The sequence below is a fragment of the Vombatus ursinus genome, unplaced genomic scaffold (assembly GCF_900497805.2).
Source record: "Vombatus ursinus unplaced genomic scaffold, bare-nosed wombat genome assembly UNPS02014812.1, whole genome shotgun sequence".
NCBI classification, from domain to species: Eukaryota; Metazoa; Chordata; class Mammalia; order Diprotodontia; family Vombatidae; genus Vombatus; species Vombatus ursinus.
Genome location: NW_020954590.1, coordinates 13,480,422 through 13,493,444, shown reverse-complemented (window position 1 = coordinate 13,493,444; position 13,023 = coordinate 13,480,422). Strand labels below are relative to the sequence as shown.

At 40.3% G+C, this 13,023-nt stretch overlaps 1 protein-coding gene across 1 annotated transcript in view; it reads left to right on the top strand.

Annotated features, from left to right (window-relative positions):
* The first annotated feature begins 2,207 nt into the window (after positions 1 to 2,207).
* The window catches only part of LOC114053879 (brefeldin A-inhibited guanine nucleotide-exchange protein 1), a 152,101-nt gene continuing 141,285 nt past the window's right edge, over positions 2,208 to 13,023 (top strand). The window contains exon 1 of the mRNA XM_027876986.1: positions 2,208 to 2,400. Coding sequence (XP_027732787.1) covers positions 2,277 to 2,400 — 124 coding nt within the window. The 5' untranslated portion in view covers positions 2,208 to 2,276. The remainder of the gene's footprint in view (positions 2,401 to 13,023) is intronic.

Genomic DNA, 13,023 nt, shown 5'->3' with positions numbered 1-13,023 from the left:
TGGGATAGGATAAAAAAAGAACAAGCTGAAAGAATATATTAATTATCATATCTCAAAATAAACAGTAAATTCTATTTGATATCATATTAGAGATCAATATTTTTACAACCAACCATGGAGGCAGTTGTTTTGGGAGCCTTAAGGAACCTAGAGAGACAGACACTTATTTATAAACTCACTTGTGGGACTTAACAACAACAGAATAATCTAAATATTCATCTTGGAAGGCTTTCTCATTTACTTTGGTTGAATGAGCACATCATGTCATCTTTGAGAACCATTTTCACCAAATATATGCACAAAATTACTCCCCAAAATTATCTAAACATTGTTTCACTCAGATGTATCCACTTTATGTTGTAAAAAAAAAAAATCACCATTTAGCCAGTCATTCTCAGTTGTTGCTTACGTATTTTCTATGTCATATCAACATTCTCACTATTCCCTTTTCCATTTGGTTTTATGCCTACAATCTTTTTCCCCTTAGTATTACATTTAGAGAATGTTTTCTAGAACATTACTCGTCTCTAATTCAAGGTCACCTTCAACTTTTTTTTCCCATCTCTCTCCCGCCCACTCCTTCACCCCCCATATCCCGATGGCACCATATCCTGTCACTTCATAGGCTTTAAAGATCTAATTCCTTGTGGGCTATACCCGGGTCATCTTGAGTTTGTATGATGGCATGAGACTTAAGACAGAAATCAATCCACACAATTGAGAAATTAAGGCACTGGAATGAAATAAAAAAGGAATGGAATGGAGTGACTTCCTAATGTTAGGGAGCCTTAGATAGGCTTAGATAGACCAGCAGCAGCATGGGACTTCAAGGAAGAATCCTGCCAGTAAACTATCATGTAAGTTGCTTATATACATTTCCCCTATGGTATTTTTTAGAATTCATTTTCCAGAAAGTAACATTGTAATAGTTCGGATTCTGATTTTAGTTTGCAGTTTGACTTATTTACTTGTAACTGTTTCCACCAACTCCAGACAGTGAAGGGTATTCTGATTTCCTTCCACCAGGTGCTGTTTCTATTGAGATCCTCTACGCTTGCAAAACACCGTGATTCGGACATTGCCTTAAACTCTCTGGAAAGACTTTCTTCTCTATTAAAGGGCCCAGAATCACGAAACTGTAAGGGGGCTCATGGACCGGCGGAGCCCCAAAGCTTCCGCCGAACTTCAGCCTAGAGTCGGAGGGGACCCTGTGGTCTCGGGGAGCAGATTTCCAGAGCCGCGTTTGACCCCACAGATTAAAAAGCCGAGAGAAGGGGAGGGCTAGAGTCTCCCTGGATCCGTGTTAATTTGACTTATTTTGCCCTTCCCAAGGACGCCCCCCCCCCCGCTGAGGCGGTCGGCCCTTGGGTGGGGTGGGATGCAGGGAGGCGCGGCTGGTGGGACCACCCTGGGGGTGGCAGTGGGGGTGGGGGTGCCCCCTCCACGTGCTGAGTGGCCCAGACTGCAGCGGGGCTGAACGAGCGGCCGTGGGGCGCACACGCGGCGCTTTTCCCCGGGAAGGGCGTTCGTGCCTGGGAATCACAGCGACACGCGGAGAGGACGCAGCACCCGCCGCCCCGCGGGCCGGCCGGCAGGTTCCCGACCCGCTCCGGCACGCTCTGGGAGGGGCGGGCAGTCCCTGCTGAGCCACCGTAGCTCTGCGGCTCGGCCTGCCCCGCACCCCCCAGCTCCCGGCTCCTGCCGCCGCCGCCGCTGCCACCGCGGCTGCTCTGGGGCTGGGCAGCAGCGCCGCCGCCGCCGCCGCCGCTTCCTCCTCTGTAGCCGTTCCGTTCAGCCGCTGCGTGACGCGTCGTTTCCTCCCAACATGGCGGCCGGGACGGGTCGGTGGTGATGGAGGCGGGTCCGCGGCAGCGGCAGCAGCGGGCGCGGATCCCCACAGTAGCCAGGGAGACCCCACCAAGGCCGGGCCTCTGAGTGGCAGGCGTCCCACAGCCCAGGCCCGGGCCCCCCAGCGCCCCGCGCCGGCTTTGGCCGTCAGCCTCCTCCTCCCCACGAGGAAGCGGCGGCGGCGGCGCCCGAGGCCCAGGTGCAGGAGCGGGGCGGCCGGCAGCCGGCTCTCCCCGCAGCGCACCCCACCTCGGCCCGACCTCCCGGCTCTGCCTCTTCTCCCTCCGCCCCTTCCTGCTCCTGCCCTTGTCGCCTTCCCCGCCCCCACCCTGCTCCTCCTGCTGCTCTTTCTCCCTTCTCTTCCTCCTCCTCCGGCCGCCGGTCCGGAGCCGCCGCTGCCGCCGCCGCCGCTTCCTTTTTCCGCGTCCATGTATGAAGGGAAGAAGACGAAGAACATGTTCCTGACCCGGGCCCTGGAGAAGATTTTGGCCGATAAAGAAGTGAAGAAGGCGCATCACTCTCAGCTGCGCAAAGCCTGTGAGGTGGCCTTAGGTGAGCGGGGGCGAGAGGCTGGGGGAGGGGAGCACACCTGGGGGGGGGGTGTCTGTGGGTAGCCGCCCGGACCGCCCGCTGAGCCCCCTTTCCCTTTCTTTCTGCTTCCTCATTGGAGTTGACAACTCGGCCGGATGGGGGGCGGGGGGGAGGGGGAGCCAAAGTGATCGAGGAATTGCAGCCCGGACCCCCGGGGTTGGGAGGGAGGGAGGCATGGACCAGGCTGCCTGAAGGAGAGGGGGTTTGGTCTGGTTTTGTTTTGTTTTTGTTTTTGTTTTTGGTTGGACGGAGCCGAGAGCCGTGAGGGCAGAATACAACCCTTTGTGATGAAGCAGAAGATGAGCGCTGTTTTATTAGCCTTGTAATGGAGGTGGAAATGATAGGTCAAGCTCGGGAGGGGAAAGGACCGTCTATTGTCCGGGCACTTAAGTTTATTGCTTTGGGGAGGTTCGGCTGGGAAGGCGATTAGAAGTTGTTCCCCTCCGTGATGCAGTCCTGACATTTCTCTGCCTGCAATACTACTGGGAAGATGTAGTAGCGTTGTCACCAGTGGTGCTGACCTGGAAGTAGACTGAAGGTGGTGGTTGTTGTTGTTTCTTTAAAAGAGTGAGTGTGTGTGTGGTGTGTGTGTGTGTGTGTGTGTGTGTGGTGGGGAGGGAAGAAAGAGAAAGAACCAGAGGAAGGCACCAGAGGTGGGAATGAAAAGGGAAAATGAAAAAGACAATGACACCCACCAGCCACATGTGCCTTCAGTGGCCACTGCTCTCGAGCTTGAGTTATGATTTGTAGTTGAGGAAAGGAAGCCAGGATAATGAAGCCCAATAGCTGGAGCAAATCTAAACAATACCTACATCAAGAATACTATGATTAAAAACAAACAAGGGAAGCCAGGAGGTAGAGGGGGAGATTCTTATTTTGTATTTGTTAAAGATGAGAGATGTTTGTAACAGAGATGAATGCCGAATACTGAGGCTTTTTGCTATTAGAAATAGATTTAAGTAAAATTGATGAGAAGAAAAAAGGAGCTTGTTATGAAATATATACATTGGATCACAGACCTTTGAAAACCAGCATTGTTGTAAAAAGTAAGCCCCCAAAGAATTTACATTGGTTAAAATAAGCCAATGAAAGGTAAGGTTTCACTCTCAATTGCCAGGATGTTTTAAAATTAACTTTGCAAATTATTAAAATAAACAACACTAATTTGTTTTTTTTTTCTTTTTGATACTTAAGTAGATGGCATTTGAAAAGCTTAAAATATTTTGAATCTGAGGATACAAGCTTAACTTTTTTTTCTTTCCACTTGATGGAAGTTAGCCGTTTGTTGGCACACCTCTTTTTTTTTTTTTTGGATGTTTGGTATGTGTATATGAGTAGCCTTAGTAGTATAAAAATTGAGTTAGTATCTGGGCTTTGGTAGGAATAAACATGAAATCAGAAAGTAGGGGAAATTAAATTATAAGCATTTTGATATTTGTATGAGGCTTTTTTTATGAAGTTTTCAGAGGTTTTGTAAGTTTGGCAGAATTACACATTTTTAACTGATAGTCATTTGGGTTTTAAATTTTCTGTATTAGAAAATATTTTGGTAAATTAAATGGTATATGACAATAATTTGAAGAATTAGAATATATAGAGAAACTGTGTCATTAAGTTTTTGTTTAGCTTGAAGTAAGGCTTAGGTGAAAAGTTACAGTATTAAAAATTCATTCCGAAAGCTATTTACAGAATATACAACATAAATAAGATTTCGATAATCATTTTACTAAGATAAAATATACTTACTCTATTCTTAGCAAAGCTATATATTTCCTAAAATATAAAACTTTTAGGAAAATCACAGAGATCTAAATTTGAAAATGAATTTACCTGTAAAAAAAAATCTACCCTGTCTTTGGTGTGTCAAGGTTTAGAAACCTTTAATCCTATGTTAAAAAAAAAAAAAAAGAAAAATGCTTAAAAAAAATAAGTTCCTATAGTGTTATTAAAAGCCATGTTATTGGTTTGATTCTTTGGTATCAGGAAACTTTTAAACTCTGAGATACTAGAAATCTACTTGTAACATTTAGTGTAAACTTGTATTGAAACCCGAAACTGCTTTGAGTGCATACATGTTGCCCTCTGGTGGTGCCCTACTCCGCTACAGCTTTCCTCTGTTCATCCTAGAGCCAGTGGATGAACCTTGGCCATTGAACTCAGCTTAATCCATTCCTGCTCCCTAAAAGCCTGAATTAAAAATAGTCTGGCCATCTGCTGGCAGATGAGGTAGCAGCAGAGCTATTTTTAGTTTCAGAGAATTTAGGAGTACTGCTACTTTGGGCTTGAAGGTGGCTTGTTTCTCTTCATGGGAAGGTGGGAGAGAATTGGGGGTGGGTGGTGAGTCTCCTTTAGACCTTTAAGTATCATGAGGTTTGTTGTTGGTTTTTTTTTTTTTTTCATAAAAAAATTATTAAATTCTTATGTGCAAGAAACTATGTTAAGTGCTGGGGCTACAAACAGAAAAAGAACAATCTGTTCTCAAGCTCACATTTATTATAATAGGGAGATATAATGCTTATAGGAGGCCTTATGGTCCTTAGGGTGTAGAGCCAAAGCAAATAATAATGCATCATCATTTAATATCATTTCCAATGAAAAAGTCATATCAATTTCTAATGTTGAACCATTTGACAGAACTTCCCTCTTACTGTTGAAAACACCAGCAATCCTCCCCAGTCCCCCAAGCTTGCAACCTCAGGTGCATGACTCCTCATGATATATGTATATATATATATATTTTTAAAGTCTGTAGGTTTGTCATTAACTCAACAACTTTAATTTATATTCAATAGTAAGTTTTATGTGACGATGAGCTGAAGATAATAAGTTTTGGAGAGTGGGGACATTGGAGAAGAGGGTAGGCAGAAAAAAAGTTTTTAGAGAGAAGTATGATACATAAGAACAGTGATTGAAGGGGAGAAGGTTTTATTCAAAACAAGATAGAAAGGAGGCAAAAGTGAGAGATTGAGAGGAAAAGAAAATCTATATAAGCTGGCTGGTGTAGTTGAAGGAGCAGTAGATTTAGAATCAGGAAAGACCTAGATTCAAATCTTTACTCTTAACATTTATTAGCTGTGTGACCATAGGCAAGCCATTTTGCCTCTGGTTTCCTTAACTGTAGAAAGAAAATCGTTATAATGGTTATATTTCTCTCACAGAGCTGTTGTAAAGTACAAATTTGAATTATTTATTACATTACTTTCTAAAATGCTTTTTCCAAAATGATTCTGTTGACTTTCCTTATATATAGAATGTGATAGTCTAGTTACCTGAATCTGTAGTGTGCCCAAAAATGGAAATACTATATTTATTTACATGATTCCCTGTCTTCCTTTAGTTTTTCTTCTGTAAATAAAGACATGAGATGGGGGAAACAGGGTAAGAAAGAAGTTACATGAGCATCTGAACCATGATCTCTTACTACCTTTGGCAATCTCCATTAATCAAAAGAACTGTGACTCAACCAGAAGTACACAGATATCAGAAGCAAAGTTAATTGTAATCCAAATCTACTCTGGAACACTTTTCATTTTAGCAGTTCCTTAGAGTAAAAGACCATTTTAATCAAGGCTTCAGTGTTGTCCATAACAAGGTTAGAGAAGGAAAAACATCTTCATAAAATTTAGAGCTATAGTAACAGGAACCTTAGAGATCATCTAGTTATTGGATCAATAAACATTTGTTAAGTGCCTGTTATGTGCCAAGCACTGTGTAAAGCACTTGGGATCCAAAAACAAATATGTCTTTGTCCCTACCTTCAAGGAATATGCATTCTGTAGGGGGAGATAACTTTTATACCTGTAAGTATATAAAAGTAAATATAAGGTAATTTTGATGGGATAGCCACTAGCAACTGGGGAAGGCCTCATGTAGGTGGTAGTGTTTGAGCTTTGAAAGAAATTGAGGATTGTAAGGAGGTATAAGGGAGGTCTAGGCACAGGCAACTAACTGCCTGTTCAAATGCATGAAGACAGGAGATAATATGTCATGTGTGAAGAACCTGCAGCTTGGCTGTACCATAGAATATATGAAGGGGAGTAATGTATAAGGATGGAAAGATAGATAAGGTATGTATTAAGCTTACTATGTGACAAGCACTGTGCCAGCCAGGTCATGAAGTACTTTAAATGCCAGGGAAGTTTGTTTTTGATTCTATAGGTAATAAGCAGGCATTGGAGATTATTGAACATCCCTTATGTCATAAATGAGGAAACAGAAGTCCAGAGTAGTGAAGTCAAAGGAATAACCATTTATTAAGCATTTACTTTGTGTCAGGAACAGGGAATACAGTATGAGCAAAAAGATAGTATCTGCCCTCAAGGAGCTTTCATTTTAATGGGGGGGGGCAGCTAGGTGGCATAATGGATAGAGCTCTGGCCCTGGAGTCAGGGGGATCTGAGTTCAAATGTGACCTCAGACACTTGACACTTAATAGCTGTGTGATCCTGGGCAAGTCACTTGACCCTATTGCCTAGCAAAAAAACAAAACAAAACATTTTAATTGGGGAAAACAATATATAAAAGAAAGCTGAGAAGGGAAAGTAGAAAAAAAAGATACTGGCATGGGAGCGTAATGGAGAAAGAAGTCTGGAGAGTCAGGAGCTGAGCCTTAGAGGAATGAAGAATTGAACATGGCTTGCTTGGGCACTTTACTTTAAATGAGGTGCCAGGAGGAACTGACCAATCAGAGAAAAGGGATGCAAGGGCTGAAAGAGAAAGAAGTCCAGAGAACCAAGTGGAACCCACAGTAGCTAGCAGAGACTGAGATTCAAACTCAGATCCTCTGTTTTCAGATACCGGGCTCTTGCCACTTTAATCACTAACGGAGTGCTGGATTTGGAGTCAGGAAGACCTAAATTCAAACGTGACCCCAGATACTTAACAGCTATGCAGCCTGGGCAAGTCACTCAGTTTCTTCATCTGTAAAATAATAGCAAACTCCCAGGATTGTTTTAAGGATAATATGAAGTACTTTTAAGGTGCTCTGCAAACCTTGAAACATTATGTAAATGATGGCTATTATCATCAACCAACCAATCAATAAGCATTTATTAAGTACCTGCTATGTGCCAGGAAGTGTGCTAGGTCCTAGGAATACAAATGTAATAAATGAAAAAACTCCTACTTGCAAAGAACTTACCTTCCAATGGAAGAGACATAAGGGCATATAAAAGTATGTATGTAATACAAAACTATTAGCTAAAAGGTACTTCAGAGGGAGGACACTAGCAAGTGTGAAGGGATTAGGAAAGGCTTAATGTAGAGTAAAGTGGTGCTTGAGCCCTGAAGTTTTGAAGGAAGAGAGGGATTCTACAAGGTGTATTCTCTAATGATTTAGTCAGTAAAATATAGTATTTGTGTTAAGGTTTCCTTTTCCTTTCAACTTTTTGGATTTGGGTTTATTTACCTATAATTTTGCAGTGTCTCCTTACAAGATTGATTGTGCAGTACTAGAAAACCAGAGTCTTGCAACACCAGTTTATGAAAGAGAACAGATAGAAATAAGGAGGTGGAGAAGTGGGACAAGTTGATGATTGGCAGTTTCTTTCATTTAACCCTTTGTTTTTCCTGATAGGACCAAGTATGTTCTATTTAGAGAAGTGTCTTAGGGAAGAGAAACTGTCTTTTCAAATTGAACAGGAAAAAACTATTGGGTCATTATTTTTTGAGGGGAAGGGGGGACATTTCCCTTGTAAAGTGGAAATAATCTATGGCAGAGGAAAAATATGTTACTATGAATGTCAAATGTAAACTATTATATATTTGCATTTTTTTAGTTCAGCTTTTTGTATGTGCTTTAAAATTTTCCTAGGCTAGGATATTCTCAACAACATAATTTTTGTTGTTGTTAGGGAACCAATTCTTACTGTTGCTTTGATTACTATTAACAATATAATGGCTAAAACATTTTTGAGAACATTGAACTTCAGAATATTAAGGTATCTTAATTTAATGATTTTATTTTCTTTTTATAATGAGCATCTACAAGGGAAAAATATGAGTCTTATACAGTTATTGTAACATTCAGAATTTAATTGCAGCAAAAGATAGACAATGTACATCAAGTAGCAGCTTGACTTTATTTCCTAATGATGCTTTGCGCTCTGTGCTAAATTCTACATCTAAATCTTAACTTAGTTACAAAGTATACCTTTCTTCCCCTTTCCCATTTTATGGTTGAGGACACTGAAGCTTAGAGATTAAGTGACATGACCAGGACCATGTTTCAAATAAGTGTCTGAGGCAGGATTTCACTCAGGTCTTTCTGACTCCTAACCAATGTTCTAATGACTATGACACCTAGCTACTGGGATCCATAATCATTTAAGAATTCAGTCTTAACTGTCAACAAAAGTAAAAATCAAGAGGAGGAAGAACACCTATTGTCCAAACTATTATATGAAGTTAGATGTGCAATCTATAAAGCAGATACATTAGTAAATTTATCCTGGACAATGTGCTGGACTATAATTGAGCAGGAGGAGGAGAATGATCTCAGTTGCCTTTGGAAAATTGTGAGGTGCTTTTAATGATCCTCAAGCTTCTCCCTAAGAAAAAGGACTTCATCTATTTATTTTTTGGGGGGGGGTTTGGCAGTGGGGCTAAGTGACTTGCCCAGGGTCACACAGCTAATAAGTGTTATGTGTCTGAGGCCGGATTTGAACTCAGATCCTCCTGACTCCAAGGCTGGAGCTCTATCCACTGCACCACCTAGCTGGCCTGAGTTTTTTTTTTTTGTTTGTTTGTTTTTTTAAACAAAAATATTCTCCTGGTGATGTTGTATGGCTGGCTATAAGCCACGCCATACTATTTTCTTTAAAAAATTAAAATAGAGAGGTACGTAGTGACCATGAGGAGACTGTAACACATTCCCAACTAAGAATTGCTTAACTGAAGCAATGTAAAAGATGTCAACCGAGATATATGTATAATAAGATGAGGGAAGCCAGCCATGTGGTGAAATAACGAAGGAGAGCCTGTGTACCACATTGGTATCCTCACAATTTCAAGAGACCTAGTGGAAGGCCTCCAGCATGACCCTCTAGAAAGGATTTACAGGGAAACAAGGATAAGTTGATTAAGATGAAAGGGTATGTGAGTTGTGATCTACATCACTGGAAAGAAAACTTAAGTTGATAAGATAACAAATCCAATCAAGTAATGATATGCATGAATCAAAATCAGTTTATGCTAGCAGCATCATTTTCTTTGCTCTACTCATAGATTATTAGTATAACAGCTATAGAACAGGTGCAGAGATGGTATTTACTATAAAGCTTTTCCTCAATTCAAGCACACAAATCTCACAAACATTTTGAACATGGAAACAGCAAAGGCTACTGTGTTCAATAAAACCGAACTCTAATGTACAGTCTGCTTGGTTCAACAATAGTATTCTTAAATTATTAGCATATTTTTTATCACTATCTCTAAGAAATAATAGTACGTCAAGAATTTAAATACATCTCTCTTTGGGTTGCATTAAGCACTAAGTCTAAATTGCTAGGTTAAGAATGATTGAGTAGCTTTTATTAAGCCTTTATTATATTCAACTCACTCAAACTTGTTAGAAAATTTGAAGTTATTAAAATGTTAAGATTAAAAAGTCATTCAAGCTATGATTATGTTGTTTACTTATTAGTACAGCAAAAACTAGGATATAATCAGTCTTTGGGAATAAATTGATCTATCTAGCTAGCAGAGTTTTGTGGACAGTTAAGGGTCATCTCAAACTTTTTATTTTAACCATCTTTGATGGAAATTACTCCAGAATATATTGCCTACTTCTGTGTCTTTTTTTCTTTTTTTAAAGTGATTGAGGGGCAGCTAGGTTGTACAGTGGATAGAGCTCTGGCCTTGGGAGTCAGGAGGACCTGAGTTCAAATCCAACCTCAGACACTTGAACCTAGCTGTGTAACCCTGGGCAACTCACTTAACCCTGATTGCCTCGCTGCCCCCCCCCAAAAAAAGTGATTGAACATATACATCTGCTGAAGTTCTACTTTGATGCTTCATTGTAGTATGGAGATAACTTTAAATTCTCCAAACTATGCCAACAGAGTACAGGCCCTGTTAGGTCCTACGAGACTGGTAAGCAACCATGTTTCCAAATACCATTCTGGCAAGTTCAGGAGAGTTCATCACCAGGTTAGCTGCAGGGCAATAGCAAGTTTCAAAGACCATCTACAAAGTTGAGAATCCAGGTTGGTGGGGAAAGAACCCACACCAGAGAAATTACAGCTCCTCAGAGTATTAAAATAACTGAACATAACTTACCCTTTTCTTGATGACTATTAGCATACAATATCATATTATGCTATAATCCAGTGAAACCCTCTAGGCCTGTAGAGACATATTATAGAACTATTTGGTCTACGTGAAATAAATATAGGCTACTGTACTTTTAGGGTTCTCATGTCTGTTTTTCAGCATTTTTCTTCCTCCAGCTTTGACTTCTTGCTAATGTCACTGTGTTTGCAGCCTCTTTCTTCCCGTCTGATTTGTTGGGGGGTTTGGAAATCAGTGTGGCTTGATGTATAGAGAACTTATTTCCAAACCAAAACAATTAGGTTCAAGTCCTGCCACTGACACTTAATCACTGTGTGAACCTGGGAAAGTCACTTCACTTTCCATTGCCTTAGGCAAAACTCTAAGCCTCTTAGTGACTGAGAAAGTGCCAGCCTGCATTGATAGAGGGATTTTCATCACCTAGGAGTTCCCTATACCTGTGAAATCACAGATCTAATCTCTATCCCCAGGAAACAAGAAAACAACAACAACAAAAAAATTATTTTGAACTGTACATAAAATAAGTTCTGAGTGAGTATTATGGAACTCTTATGAGTAAAGAGACAAGGTTTACTGCATATGGGACCTCTATTTTTGCTGCTGAGAGGCTTTTTTTGTGTGCTTATTGGTTATTGGCTGTTTTCCAGATAAAAAGAGATTGCTGTATATATTTTCTAAGAGTCTGGAGAAAAAAATAATTTCTTCATATCTATAGTATTTTGAAATTTGTTTTTACTAACCATAATTAATGATATAAAGAGATATTTAAATAACCCTTCTGACAATAATACCTTGAGAATTAATGAACAAAAGAATGGGAAAAAACCCATCTGTTAAGCTATCAATATGTGTCAGGCACTGTGCTAAGTATAGGGGAATACAAATACAAAAAGATAGCCCCTGTCCTCAGGGACCTTGCATTGTAAAGGGGGAAGAAAACACATATAGAGAAGTAGTGGCTAAGGAGGGGTGATTTGGTCTGGGAAGGTAGAAAGATGGTGAATGGAGTTAGGAGAATTGTTTGACAATTTCTAGGCATAGTAGTGCTGGGGAAAAGAAATGTGGTACCCACTCAGTGGCATAGTAGAAAAGTATCAACAATGCCCAGGGCAGGAAAGAAAAAATAAGGTATGTAGAATGTACATAAAAATGTACTAAAAAACAAAGTTATAAAAAAAATAGGACTGGGCAGGGGAGAAATCGACTCTGAAAGAATTTATTGAGCATCTTTTTTTATCTAATCTTTGGGGAGAGACAAGTCAATCAATCAATCAGTAAACATTTATTAAATGTGTAGTCGCTGTGCTTACACACACACACACACACACACAAAAGAAAATTATTTTTAGGGATAACAACTGGAGGAATCAGATAAGCTCTCGTGAAAGAGATGGCACTTCCATCAATTGGGGAATGGCTGAACAAGTTGTGCCATATGAATGTAATGGAATACTATTGCTATAAGAAATGATGAACAGGCAGACTTCAGAAAAACCTGGAAAGACTTGTATGGTCTGGTGCTAAGTGAAGTGAGCAGAACCAGGAGAACGTTGTACACAGTAACAACCACATTGTGCAATGACTAATGTTGATGGACTTAACCTTTCTCAGCAATACAAGGATCTAAGACATCTCCAAAGGCCTCATGATGGAAAATGCTATCCACAAAGAAGAAAGAACTATAGAGTTTGAATGCAGATCGAAGCATACTATTTGCTATTTTATTTTTTCTGTTGTGTTTTGTTCCCTCTTTCTGGTGTTTCCTCCTATTGGTTCTAATTCTTACTTACAACATCATTAGTGTGAAAAATGTTTAATAAGAATGTATATGTATAGCCTATATCAGATTGTGCACCATCTTGGGGAGGGAGATCAGGAGGGAGGGGGAGAAAAATTTAAAACTCAAAAGCTTATGGAAATGATTGTTGATAAAACAAAATAAATTAATTTAAAAAATAAATAAAAAAGAAAGAGGTGGCACTTGAGCTGAACCTTGAAGGGGGACAAATGTTCCAAGAAGTATATGAGGAAGGCTAGCATTCTACTGGTGGGTAGCTTACATACAAAGGCACAGATGCAGGAAATGGAGGTAATGCAAGAGGAAGAGCAAGTAGACCGATTTAATTGAAACATTGAGAATATAAAGGGAAATAATGTATAATAAGCTTGGAAAGATTGACTTGAGTCAGATTGCAAAAGGCTTTAAATGCCAAAGAAAGGCATTTGTAATTTATCCTAGAGACAATGAAAAGACATTGAAGTTTCTTGAGCAAAGGAATGATGTAGTTTAACTGC